We start from the raw sequence: 14,465 nt of genomic DNA, 5'->3' as shown, positions 1-14,465 counted from the left end.
ATAAATTAATTTAATTAACTATTTGATTAATTGTTAAAATCAAATTAAACTAAAGTTTTCAATTTCAAAATATTTTACTTTTTTTATATCCCGTAAGTCATCAACAAAAAAATTATTTTTTTTTTCAAGTGATATTACAGAAAAATATTTGTTTAGCTCAATGCTAATAGCAAAAGAATACAATTAAAAAACAAATAATAACCACAAATCATTCCTTACACCAACAAACACAAGAAAAACCTCTACTGTATATCTAGTGACTAGTTAAAAGAGCAGAAGAGAAGCATCTGAAATGCTGAGTATGTATACTGAATATCAATTAGAATGTGAACCACTAACAATCAAAGTAGAATTTAATAAATATTCGAACAATTTTATTGAAGTAGAAAGTTTAAAACCCCAAAATCTAGAAAAATTTAAACACGAAGAAAACAAATTATTACAAATAATAATATTATAAAATTATGTACGCACTTCCGGAAATATTTATATATACTTAGTATACCTAGTAACAGAGCGAAAGTTAAGCAAAAACTGAAAGAAAATTTCAAAATAGAAAGAAAATAAAAATACTATTTTTAAAGGACATTTTTTTGAGTGACACAATAATTTAATTGAACAACTTTTTTGAATAATTTGTAGTGTCTGTATATCGTCACCTGAAATGCAAAACAAGGTATTAATGAAAAACTCGAAATCGATTTTTTATTGTTTACGATTCAATACATCATATTAAATACATATAGGATAAAAAATATTCAGCTACCGCTATCAGATACAACCAGTGTATATCCAATACATAATAACCGTTTCATAAGTAAAACTCAATTTTTGTTTTAAAAAGTGTAGATTTTATAATAATGTTTTTTCTTCGCCTGTAAACTTATGAAAGTGATGTTGCATTATTTGGAATTTTCGGTGACGATATACAATATGTTTATGACGAGTTGTTGAATTCCTACCAAAGTTTAAGGCGACATCGAGTAACATTATTAGAACAGCTACGTGACAGCTAATATTTAGGCATTTTATTTAAGTTTTAAGTTTAAAATAAAAATAAGTTTTTATTTTACGCTCATTGGAGATGACTCCTCAACTAGAGAATGGCAACATTATAAAAAACAAACTTTTTATATATATCGTTATATTGCAAACCGATTATATTTGAATCGGTAATTTCCATATCACAAAACTGAAGAATTTATAAATCTACCGATGTATATGTGTCTTCTATGTATCACTTTACAAATTTTTTAAGCAAAACTTATATATACATGTAGTTAGACTCTTTAATATAATTTCAATTTAAAATGATAACAGAAATCTTCTCACTAAAGCTCCTGAAATAAAAACCAAAGTAAAATTGTACATTATTTTTGCACAGAACTTTTATACACGCGTATTTGCATATATAAAATATTCAGTATACTTATAAAGTCGGTTAACATGTACCAAAAAACAAAACTAATAGTTATTGGCTTCTGTTGTTACCGAGTTTCGAAAGGAACACCACTCAAAAAGCCACAGCTCAAAAAGTCAGACGACATGACCTAACCAGTGTAGCCGTTGTCTCTTAATTCCCTAAACTATTTAATGTCATCTCAAAGCTCTAAGAAACATAAATCTTCCGCAGAACCTTTTTATCAAAAACTCGTAAGGTCGACCAATAAGATTTGTCATCGTGCCTCGGCATAATATAGAAGGACGGGGATGATGAGTGACTTGTAGAATTTGGTTTTTGTTTGTCAAGAGAGTCTCAATAATTGCCTACTCAGTCCGAAGTAGCACCTATTGGCACCTATTCTGTAATGGATTTCAAAGTAGACGAAATTATCTAAGATTTCAAATTCATGACTGTCAACAGTGACATGGGAGCCAAGTCTGGATTGCTGTGACTGACATATTTCGTCTTGCCCTCGCTGACTAGTAGACGCATTTGCTTCGCTTCTCTAACTATTTGCTTCAACGGTAGATTGAATACAATATGGAATCGCCTTGTTTGGTATCGAACGGTTCGGAGAGATCTTTCCTGATCCAGACGGAGGTTTTGGTATTACTAAATGTCAGCTTACACAGCCGTATTAGTTTTGCGATGATACCAAATTTATATATAGCGGCATAAAAGTAGCTCTCTTCATGCTGTCGAAAGCACCTTTGAAATCGACGGGGAGATGGCGTGTGTCGATTCTCTTTTGACGGATCTTTTCCAAGATTTGGCGCATGGTAAATATCTGGTTGGTTGTTGATTTGCCAGATCTAAAGCCACACTGATATTGTTCAATCAGTTTGTCGGTGGTAGGCTTCAATCCTTCACACAGTATGTTCGATAGACCCTTGTATGCGATTTTGAGGAGACTTATCCCACGTTAGTTGGTGAAAGCTGTGGGGCTTTCCTTTTTGTGGATTGGGCAGAACACACTTAAACTCCAATCGTCGGGCATGCTTTCGTCCGAACATATTCTACAAAGCTGATACATACACCTTATCAGTTCTTCGCCGCCGCATTTGAAAAGCTTGGCCGGCAAAATGTTCTGCCGAGTTCTTCAGACAGGTAATTGCTATTCTGCATGGTTGGGAATAGAAACTTTTTCAGCAGACTGGAGACGTGTTCGCTCCACGTATATTCGAACTAGTCCCGGAGATGAAATATCTATTTGAAATTTGTTACACGTCATTTTCTTATCAAGAAATTGCGCATTTGTTGTAACCGCCGATATCGCACCACCAGCTGCGATATAAATCGAACGATGGAGACTAAATTCTTGAATGGAGACTTTTTATTTGTTGTTCGGTGCCCCGAAGTTGTTGTGATTTATGAATGTCCAAAAACATTGAAATATATGCATAGGACTTCTATGAAAAACCATGGTTGAATTTGAGCTAAAGTAATATATAACTTTTTTTTGTGGGATTCTTTGTAATTTGAGTAAATATCAAAAGTGCGTTTAAGGCTAGTTGAGAAGTTCAATGGCATCGAACCATTTGGAATGTTAGGCCACAGCGGCAGCGCAGGTAACTAATAAAGCAATGTGCTAGCAAGAAAACGCATCATAGTCCCACTATTATTAGAATAGGAACGGATCGGAGTTTCATATTCCTCGTGTGCTCTACTTGTAGATAGCTGGGATTCGCTGCAGCAAGATACTTTTGGCCCAAATCCGTTCGTAAGAAATCTAGTTTTTGTACTCAAAAGTTGTGAGAGATCTAATAGGCTATTGCACTATCGACGTTCACGCTGTAAGGCGGAGAGTCTAAACTGATGAAAGCTACAGAAGCTGTTTGAAAGAACTTGCTAGAAACACTTTAACATTTATTCCTTGATCTTGATTATAGAGGTTTGTAAGAAGTGAAGTTGAGAGTCCATTTGATATATATTTCCACTTATTAAAATATATAACTATTTTTTCTATCAAATATTTGCACTACAAATGCAATACATTTGTACTTACACACACAGACACAAACAAACACCGATTTTAATGAGAGTTGCCAAATATATTTAATGTCTCATGTACCTACATACAAACAAACTAATTTTAAGCTAACTATTTAGATACCGATCTATGTACTTATATGTATGTACAATCGTATTATTTACCTTTTATGTGAATAACTGTTTTTATATGTACACATATATATTTCAAGTGGTGTTATTTGCCCTTTATATAGACATTTGTATTATGACGCGTCTCTAATAAAATCAAGTGCACCGTAGCAGTGTTTGCAAATTTGTACCTAAATTGTAAAAAAATATTTTTTTTTGTTTTGAATATCAAGCAAAGTTCACCGAGACTTTATACAAATACTAAAAAGGGAGCAGCAAAAGCACACACAAAGACATAATTACTATTGTTGAAACAACTTTAAGCAGCTCAATTTAGTCAAGTAACTGTACTTAAATACATATGGTTACGATATAAGTGTTGTATTGGAGTTATATGTTGAAATTTAACTTAACTGAAACTGAAATAAATAAGAATGTATTTTTTCTCTCTTAAAAATTTGCTTTATTTCTTATGATGAAAGTGAAAAGAGCAAGAGGCCGAAATGCGTGTGTATGAAGAGCTTGATTAGCTGGTCGTCAGGGGTAATGCTCGAAAATTCTTCGAAAAGGTGAGGAGACTAACGAAAGGTTCCCAGACCGGAGCTTATCTTGTAGAACCGAAAGTGGTGAACTAAGTAGTAGGCTGTTGTTCAGATTAGAGAGAGAGAAGTTAAAGAAAAATATAGTTGAAACTTCTGAAATTGCCAAACCCGATTCCTCAATCGATGACGTGGAATACATGTTCCATTGCCCATCTATGATGAAGTTTGAAAAGCAATTACCCGTCTGAAGGAAGCGACGATGGATTGCCGGTCCAGCTATTCAAATATGGTACATGCATCAGTTTCCTTGCAAGATATGGTCGTTTGAAAGCATAAAACCACAATCTGCTCCAATTTCAGTGGGATTAGCAGCCTTAATATCGTATATATGGTCTTATTTAGGGTATTATGTGAAAGACTGCAGCCCACCTTCATTAAAATTAATGAACCTTATCAAAGTACCCTCACTCCGCAGAAAAAAAATTTCAAGAGCGTTAAACGGGCGGTGCTCATCAGCATGTGTGGAGCACTAAGGTCCACTCCAACCATGGCACTTAACGTCATTTTGCATATATTGCCCGTGGAAATCGCCAGCAGTTGTGCGGTTGCGAAAGTTACTATCAGACTTAGAGTCTGAGTTTTTAAAAGAACACACGTCTCATCACTCGGATATCCTCACTCAGTTTAACTTCATATCGAATCACTTGGATCATAGAGTCGCCAAACAGAACTCTGGCGGCTATTTCACTATCCATATACTGGCGAAGGAGTTGTGAGTGGGGGAAGAAGTTGTTAGAGAAAAGGGGAACGGAGGAGCTCTCTATCAAGTACAGCTTCCTAACTATTGCAGTATCTTGCAGGGCGATATAGCAGCCATTAAGGTAGCAGTAGATTTAATGCTCCTGTGTGTAGCCTGTTTCATTGAAGTGATAATCCAATCACAAAGCAGAGCGACGATACTAGCCTTGAAGTCATTAACAGTGAGTTCAGGGCTGCCCAAAGAGTGTCTAACCTCGCTATCAATAGTATCGAGTGTCTTTGTGATAAGATTGGTATAGGCCATAGCAGATTCGCAGGAAACTGTAAACCCCTATCGGTGTAATGAGAGCAGGTCGGTGCAGCCGTATCCTCTTGTATTCTATTAGTAGATAATTCGGCCTGGCGCAAACTTGGTCACCGCTGGGCCACCATCAGTACATGCGCTGTCACAAAAGTCTTTTGGTCAAAGATCGATCGCAAAAGGCCTAGTGATCTCTTTGCCCTCAATAAGGCTAGCCTCTTCCTTGGGTTGTGGTTTTCAACGGGCCCTTGTCATATTGGCGTTCCCGCACTTCCTTCTTGACTGGCCCGCGTTCAGGAGGTCAAGGTTTATGCACTTGGGAGCGCATATTTTCAGTCACCTCACCGAGCTGACAGGAATGGAAATTAAACACCTGTGCCGAATTTATATTGGCTACTAAACGTTTTGCTAATTAATAAAAACACGGGAACACATGCGTACTTCTTTTCTATGGCCTCACAAAGGACTAGATATAGTCCACGTGCGATCTTTGATCAGCCAACTAACCTAACCTAACATGACAGTAAATTTTGAGTGGTACGCAACCACATAACGTCAGAAACAAATGAATTTTCGTGCACTCAACACATCAATTTGCTAAGTCATCCACTGTATAGTTCTGACTAGGGATTGAGTGGCTTCATTTAATTAATATTTATGCACTATTCATTAGTTGTATAGATGGTCTTTTTTTTATACTCTCGCAACAATGTTGCTAAAGAGAGTATTATAGTTTTGTTCACATAACGGTTGTTTGTAAGTTCTAAAACTAAAAGAGTCAGATATTGGGTGATATATACCAAAATTATCAGGGTGACGAGTAGAGTTGAAATCTGGATGTCTGTCTGTCCGTCTGTCCGTCCGTCCGTCCGTGCAAGTTGTAACTTGAGTAAAAATTGAGGTATCATGATGAAACTTGGTACTCGTATTTCTTGTCTCCATAAGAAGGTTAAGTTCGAAGATGAGCAAAATCGGCCCACTGCCACGCCCACAAAATGGCGAAAACCGAAAACTTATAAAGTGTCATAACTAAGACATAAATAAAGATATTAAAGTGAAATTTGGCACAAAGGATCGCATTAGGGAGAGGCATATTTGGACATATTTTTTGTTTGAAAAGTGGGCGTGGCCCCGCCCCTCTGCTAAGTTTTTTGTACATATCTTGGAAACTACTACAGCTATGTCAACCAAACTCTGTAGAGTAATTTCCTGCAGGCATTTTCATATACAGTTCAAAAACGGAAGAAATCGGATAATAACCACGCCCACCTCCCATACAAAGGTTATGTTGAAAATCACTAAAAGTGCGTTAACCGACTAACAAAAAACGTGAGAAACACTAAATTTTACGGAAGAAATGGCAGAAGGAAGCTGCACCCAGGCTTTTTTTAAAAATTGAAAACTGGCGTGGCAACGCCCACTTATGGACCAAAAACCATATCTCAGGAAGCACTCTGTCTCTTATACACATCTAGATGTGTATAAGAGACAGCTGTATAACATATACATTAGGAACCAATGATGATAGCGGAATAAAACTTTACACAAATACGGTATTTGAGCTGAGGTATCCCTTGTGGAAAAATTGTCGTGATCGGATAATAATAATATAACTTTTCAATGCAATTAAAATAAATGAAAATACAATTCAATACTCAAAGTACACAAATTGATCTAATCTAATTAATTTACAGCAAAATAAAAAAAATATGTAAATGACGGATAATGAAATCTCGATTATCACTTTATCATGCGAGAGTATGAAATGTTCGGTGACACCCGAACTTAGCCCTTCCTTACTTGTTACTTTTACAATTTGTGTTTTACATTTGAAGATCAAACCTAACCTAACCTACCTTGACCTTAAAAATTTGTCTAAAATATGTCTTCCTACACTTTCAAACATCTGATTCTTTAGCTTCTGTTGTTCGTATTATTGAAAATTAAACGCAATTCACTTACAAGTTAAAAGTCAAACACATTCATATAAAAATTTATGGCATATATGCATGTATGTGTGCATGGTTTGTGTTTAATGTAATTCATTTAAGTGTTCTATTAGTGACACATATTTGCATAATCCATTCTACTTGCAGTTTTTTAGAGGCGACTTAAACATCTAATGATGCAATTATATTCATGAAATACATATTTACATATGTAAAGTAACTGCATTTCCCGATTCTTGTTTGCTGTCATTGCTTTTGAGCTTCAGTTCTAAGCTCAGTTCAATTCAAATAATGACTGTAGTTTGTGCGGTAGTCACTCGTTCTTGGTGTTTCAAATTTCAAAAATTTAATGAAATTATACTAAAGTAGAGTAAGGAGTACAATGTTCATGGTGATGCGATTGTTGTGGAAAAATCTTCGAGAGTTGGATGAGAAATATAAAGGTGAGAGAAGTGGAAATACGTGATTCTATCGGATTAACGGGTTTGGCCAGACTTAGGACATCTGAAGAGAATTTATAAACCGAACATTCAGCGGTATAACTGAATAACATGAATGAACTGAATAACAATGAACATATTGGGAGGTTTTACGTCGACGGAACTGGTCCGATGGCTCCTTACTAACGATGTACTATATATTGATTCGGATTAATCAGCCATAACGATGACCATCCGGTCCAAGGACTATCATTTCGGACCATTCTAATTCATTTCGAAACAACTTCAAGTTGTTGTCACCACAACAACAACATGAAGTACAAATAATTCAAGTATGCGCAAGAAAAAAGACCGAACTTTAACAATTTTTTTTCGGAATGAAGAAAAAGGAATCGGAGTTCACTCTTTCAAGCTAAGGTTACACATCTGTATATTTCAATACGAAATGACGGCTGCAAGTTGAATCTTTGAAATCACATATTTCAAGTGAGCCTCGATGGGTGACAGTTATGCTCGCAACTCGGTCTATTTGAAAGTCGTATTCCTTTTCGCTGTTTGGCGCCAATAGAATATTCCAAGTGCAGCCAGGTCCTTCTTTACCTGGTCTTTTCAACGGAGCGGAGGCATTCCTCTTCCCCTGCTTTCCCCCGCGAGCACTTATTCGAATACTCTCAGAGGTGGAGGAATTTCATTCATTCGGACGGCATGAATTAGCTAGTGTAGCCGCTGTCTCTTAATTTGCTATGTGAATGTGATGGCTGTGTATCCCTTGCAAGTCATCGTTCCAACGATTGCACCATAAATCTTCCGCTGAACCTTTTTCTCGAAGTAGCATTTGCTGGAAAAAGTTATTATGCGAAAGGAATTCTGCGTTGGACTACGAGGCTGTCAATGTTGTTGGTGTAAATGCTGGTTTCAAGATAGACTACAGTATCGACGACTTTGTAGTTATGACTGTCAAAATTCTAATCGTTGGGCATGTTTTCGTCCGACCATACTCAACAATGAAGCTGATGCATGCTCCTTATCAGTTCTTCGCCGGCCTATTTGAAAAGATAGGTCCTAAAATATAATTTTTTTGTTTTTGTAGTCCCCGTCCAATAGAATGCATTTTTAGTCCTTCAGTCCCTGGACCCGGAATTTTCCGTCTTTTACTGAAACAACCTTAAATATCCTCTTCATTTCGGTTTTTATCGCCGCAATCATGTCAAAATGGGTTTCTCTCATTGGTCTTTTGAGTTTGTTGTGTAGAAGTTGCACGGAGCTAAATTAGGAGAATACAGTTGCAGTATGATGTGGTGTATTTGAGTGATTGTGGCACATTCTTCAAAATAGTTTGACCTGAGTCAAATGATATTTCAACGCTATCAGCGAAGTCACTAAGGTGGTGGTTGATTGTCGACCAGAGCACGATTCGTCTCTTAACGCGTTCTCGCCCCGCTTTGAATTATAATTTAACTTATTGCGAGACAGAAATATTTTATGTTTAGTTACTTGGAATTTCGAAAAAGAAGGCAACTACTTACTTCAACAATCATAATACTCTTCTGATGATTTCTGATTCCATCGCCCAAATAATTTGACCGCATTCGGTTTAAAATCCGAAATTAGAAGTGAATTCTTTATATTATATGGGACGTTAATACAGAATGAAAATTTTGTATTAAGCTTTCATAAGATAAGATAAATGATGAGGATTGCACCGCGATTGAAGGTTTATTATGCCTTCTAAGTCATAACAATCCACTTAACCCCTGTATATTGATAAGTTCCAATATGGGTCCAAGGGCCTTTATCCAGTTCTGGAGTTCAAGAACCGGCAATTTGCACAAGAAGCTAGGCCTAAGTAATATAGGTGCTTCTTAAGCTTGTAGTAGCCAGTGTAGAATGCGATAAGTAGCTTGAGTTTGTCCCGTGATAGGTTGATTAGATATTTAAACCTGCTGAGATATATTGAAATATATTAGATATTAATTTTGCTTGACTGTCCCCTCTACTTGTATAGTTGCGTTCGAGGTTTATCTCTACACAACGACATAATGTGATCGGTTTTTATTCTCCTATAATAAATGTGGAAAAAATATGGAGAGTACCTAAACAGTAGATCGAGACCGGAATCATTCCATTCAGTCTTACTGCTAAGAATAACCTTGAACTTTTTAGTGCAGCCTCTAGTAATATTGTTCTTTGGGAAAACCGTAACCGGAGACCAAACAGCCGTCTGAATTGCTGTCTATTGACTTGTTACGTTCTTATCTATTCGGAGGTCAGATAAATCCGACACTTTGATTTACAGTTTCTGATTAACATCAACACATTTAAGCTTTATGTTATGTACAAGATGTGTTCCAAAGTAAACAGGACTTAAAAAAGAAAAAAAACAGAACAAATGCTTTTTTCGGCAAAATCAATTAATTTTATTGACAATAGTCTTCTTCTGCTTCAATACAGCTTTTTGCACGGTCCAAAACCATGTCGAACGAGTGTTTTAGCTCGTGCAGGCCTTTCGAATGGCGTCTACGTCGGCATAACGCTTTCCTTTCATGGGCAAACGCATCTTTCCGAAAAGGTATCGGCTGAATACGGGGAGGGGTTAACGGTTAAAATGTGATTGTTGGTCAAATAATCTGAGCAATTTTGGTCGTCAGTCAATTTGTGTGGAACAAACCGTACACACACCTTTCGTAGGCCCAAATGTTCGGTTAAAATGCGATAAATCGATGTTTTGGAGATGTCCAATTCCATTTCCATGAAGTTTAATGACGTTTTCGGCTGATTTTTGATGAATTCACACATACTTTCGATGGTATTTCCGGTGATCACGGATTTTGGTTGGCCCACTTATTGATCGTCATTTATCTCCTCACGATCATTTTGAAAACGTTGAAACTACTCGTACACCCTGCTACGGGATAGGCAATGATAGCCATAAACATGTTTCATCAATTGCAACGTTTCGGTAAAAGTTTTAAAAATTTTAAAACCAAATTTAAGGGTGGCTCTTTGTTCGAAGAAACACATTGACATTTAGAACGCAATAACTTCACTTCAAATCGAAGAAATACCATGAAATCCCTACTGAACAATCGAAGAAGATAACAGATTTAAAGGCACTAGTCAGCATATAGATGGTGCCAACTTAACGACTTGACGTTTATAATGTCATTTTCGATACACTAAAACATAAACTTTTCATTTTCTTAAATAAAAATCTGCGTTCCTTTTAAAAAACTCTTTCAGATGAACGTTCGGAGAACTATTTTCTATTCAGTTATCTGCAATGCATTTCCATTTCAATCGCTTACTATGCCTTCGTCAAACATATTGGTCCGAAAATAATGGAAAAACGTAAACCACTCGACTTGAAGTACGTCCTATTGGCATACAACGCTGCGCAGGTGTTCATCAATGGCGGTGTGTTTATTTCGGTAAGCATACAGCAGTATTTTAAAGAAATTTAATCGATTTATTTTAATGAATTTCTTGCAGGCAATCTACTTCATCTGGCTACATAAACCCTACGACCGCTTGTCTTGCATGATGCCCATTAGGCAGCGCACGGAAATCGGTATGTTGGAGCTTAAATTTGCGTATGGCTACTATTTGTTGAAAATTATCGATTTCGCCGACACTGTGTTCTTTGTGCTACGCAAACACCAACACCAAGTGAGCTTTCTTCATGTTTACCACCACATCCTGATGGTGGGTTCACTTTTTTTCGCTGTGCGTTATTTGTCCGGTGGTCATGGCGCATCACTAGTCATTGTTAATCTAGGGGTACATACCATTATGTATATCTATTATTTCATATCGGCGCTACGACCAGAGTTGAAACACTCAGTGTGGTGGAAGAAACACATTACTCAGGTGCAAATTGCGCAGTTTTTGTTATTGTTGCTGCATTTCATACACGGTCTTCTCGATATGGAGTGCGAATTTCCAAAATGGGCCTTGGGTATGGCCTCCTTTCAAACGATTGTTATGTTGGCGCTATTCTCTGATTTCTATTATAAAGCGTACTTGCGCCCGAATAAGAGAAAATTGGTGTCGCAAGCGAATGCTGAGCGAGTTTCTAGGCATAAGAAAGGCGACTTTGGTGCGGAGCTTAAGTCCGTGGCGGAAAGTGATAAAAATACAAATTAATTTTTTTAAATAAATCTTTTATTTATAAAGTGGTGGTTTTTATATTTTGTTAATAAAACTTACATCTAGTTTTCTTGTGTGCCGGAGTTCAATATTTTAGTGCGGTTGAGCTTTCATAGTCTCACATAGAGTAGAGATGCTTGACTTGGGTAATTTTAATAATGTAGTGCCTTTGAAACTGCCAACCCTGGCGGGATGGTAATAGTTTTTGAAGTTGTCTTCAGAGTCTCACTTGCAGCACTCAACCAATAACAGCTTACGCGTTTCTCCATGTTATACTTTATCATCTGAACTGTTGACTATGGACGTTTATGTATTTTCGGAGGTGTATTAATGAAGCTTATAAATCTTCGAGCTTTGTAAAGTTCGGAATAGACTCATGTATTAAAAAAGTTTTAGTATACATATGAGAACAGCTGTTAAAACTTTCTTCGGAGTGGCTTTTGCAGATCGAACCTTATGAAATCTTACACGTTATTACGCAAAACTTTTTATCATCCGAACTACCGTCTTCGGAGGTTTATATATTTTTCCGATGTTTGTAATTGAGGCCTATAAAGCGTAGAGCTTTTTAAGGTTCAGTTTAGATTTTCACATTTTGTAATCTTTACACTAGATTCCATCCTTTTTGGTAGCCCTATGTGTGTGACTTTAATATACTTAAAAGTTCAGAAAGCACAAGAAGACGATAATGGATAAAAATTTTCAATCGAAAGCGAAAATTAGAGCGGGTCTATTTTTTGCTATAAAATCGTGATTAAAAGTGGAGAATTTACATGCAATGCATGTTAATTTCGTTAATTTGGGGGATGGTATCTGTCTTTAGTTAAGAAAAGTTTGAAGAGCACTGGATATATATTTAGGCTAAAAGAAATTTCGAAAGCATTTTATGATATTTCTAAATCACGAAAATCCCTATCTTTATTATAGCTATAATTCAAACATAAACTCAGCCATAATTAAAACCGTTATTTTATTCTCAATCACTTTCTAAGCATGTTTCTAATTATTTGTTGCTGCAAGATTGTTGCTGAGCATGATTTTATAAATATAAGTGCTATAATTATGCCCAAGGATTCATACTGCTACTTGTATAACAGAAGTTGCGCGGTTGCAAAGCTGTTGGCAAGCTTTCTAAGTACCATCAAATTCGACTTCAGCTCCCCATAAAGTCGTACATACAAACATTGTTTGGCTTTTATCTAACTGCAATTAACAGTTAACAGTCACAACCCACCCCACAAACCACTATGCAGCGAAGGCATGGTGAAAAGCTCACGGGCCTGTTGCCACAGCAACGCCTTTCATTCATACCGACCGGTTTGTTATTTTTGGTGTGCGCTGAAAGCCGGTTTACCACTCAACACCAAAGCAAAATGCAAAAAGAAAAAAAAAAAAATAACAACTGCAGGATGCTGCTTTCACCGCTGCCCTGTGAGGCTTAAGCTAGCGACCACACACATGAAGTGTTTAGTCTATGTTGACGCGTTCACGCGAATTGGTGCATCCAAACGAAAATCGCTCCGTTGAGAAAGTGATTTATTTACAATACAGTTTGACTGAATGATCATTGTGCCATCACAGATGTCTATTAAATCATTGCAGATTGTGATTGTATTCAATTGAAAAGTATTAAGCAGGTTGTGAGCAACCTTTAAGTGACAAGTACACGTAAGAAAAAAAAAAATTACTAAGCGCGAGAAATATTTAAGGTTTCAGCGATTGTAAAAGTGATAAAAATTAAATATTAACAGGTATTAAAAAAATAAATTAGTGCTTAAAAATGTGAATTTTGATAGTTATGTACAAAGAAAATATTTAATAATTTTTTTTTTGGTTATATGTTTATAAATATCTAATACAGTCAGTCCATAAAAGGAATTAATTATTGTTTACCGGTATCATATCATATTGACTCCTGCTTGACGAGTTAATTGCTGCTATTTATTCGACATGTGTTCTTAATTAGTGTGAGACAGAGCGCTGCTGTTTTTAAATAATGGTTATATTTTTAGCTTGTGTTGTTAGATGCTAAATATTAGTCATTTAAAATTAATTTCAGTCAGCTGAGTTGCTATTATGAAAAGCTCTAAATGCCGATACTTTTGGAATTTCAATGAAATTAATCGAAGTGGTCACTCATACGCAGTGCAGAACAATTAATAATGTTTGGTCATTAATAAAAAGAAATAACATATGTATTTAAAGATATGTTATGAATAAGAAACGTTTTCAAATGACATAAAAAAATGGATTAATAATCGCATAAAAATATAACAAAATAATAGAAGAATTGTGAAAAAATAAATAAATAACATTGATTAACGTAACGCTTTATTTTGTGTGCAAATTGTTTGAAATATAAAAAATTTCAGTGCGTGTGTCGTAGGGAGGAAAAAGTGAAACAACATTTAAGTTATAAAAAATTAACAAAAAAATTTAGAATGGATTTTTTAAAGAAATAAAAAAAAAAAATCTTTTGAAAAATTACTATTTTCGCAGTTTTTCATAAAAAATATAACATTTAACAAACCAAACATATCAAATAAATAGCAAAATAAGTGGTCGAAAATTATTGAGATACATTTGAAAAATATTCTATAAGGCAAAAGAAATCATTAAAAATATTAACAACAAATTAAAGTAATTATAATAGTGAAAATAAATAAAATAAAATAAAAATTTGAAACTTCTTCATAACCTAACTTAAAAAATATGAAAACTTCAATTAAAAATGAAACGCGAAAATGAAAAAAGATAATTTATGTGTTAAAGAAAACCAATACA

General features: G+C 35.5%; 1 protein-coding gene across 1 annotated transcript; it reads left to right on the top strand.

Moving 5' to 3' along the window:
• The first annotated feature begins 7,375 nt into the window (after positions 1-7,375).
• Positions 7,376-11,764, top strand: LOC108971010 (elongation of very long chain fatty acids protein AAEL008004-like). Its single transcript, XM_018936774.1, has 3 exons — positions 7,376-7,538; positions 10,776-10,963; positions 11,025-11,764. Exons 1-3 carry the CDS (start codon positions 7,478-7,480, stop codon positions 11,676-11,678), a joined length of 903 nt encoding a protein of 300 aa, XP_018792319.1. The 5' UTR covers positions 7,376-7,477; the 3' UTR covers positions 11,679-11,764.
• Positions 11,765-14,465: the final 2,701 nt, after the last annotated feature.

This window comes from Bactrocera latifrons, unplaced genomic scaffold (genome assembly GCF_001853355.1).
Source record: "Bactrocera latifrons isolate USDA-ARS-PBARC rearing strain unplaced genomic scaffold, ASM185335v1 scaffold_32, whole genome shotgun sequence".
NCBI classification, from domain to species: Eukaryota; Metazoa; Arthropoda; class Insecta; order Diptera; family Tephritidae; genus Bactrocera; species Bactrocera latifrons.
This window is presented reverse-complemented; position numbering and strand designations above follow the sequence as displayed.

What these genes read in the sequence shown, in the direction of transcription:
- LOC108971010 (XM_018936774.1), top strand. Translation starts at nt 7,478, where the DNA reads ATGTTCATGGTGATGCGATTGTTGTGGAAAAATCTTCGAGAGTTGGAT. An exon ending in GTTGGATGAGAAATATAAAG is followed by an intron (nt 7,539 to 10,775) that starts GTGAGAGAAGTG and finishes AAACTCTTTCAG; the next exon opens with ATGAACGTTCGGAGAACTAT. An exon ending in ATGGCGGTGTGTTTATTTCG is followed by an intron (nt 10,964 to 11,024) that starts GTAAGCATACAG and finishes AATTTCTTGCAG; the next exon opens with GCAATCTACTTCATCTGGCT.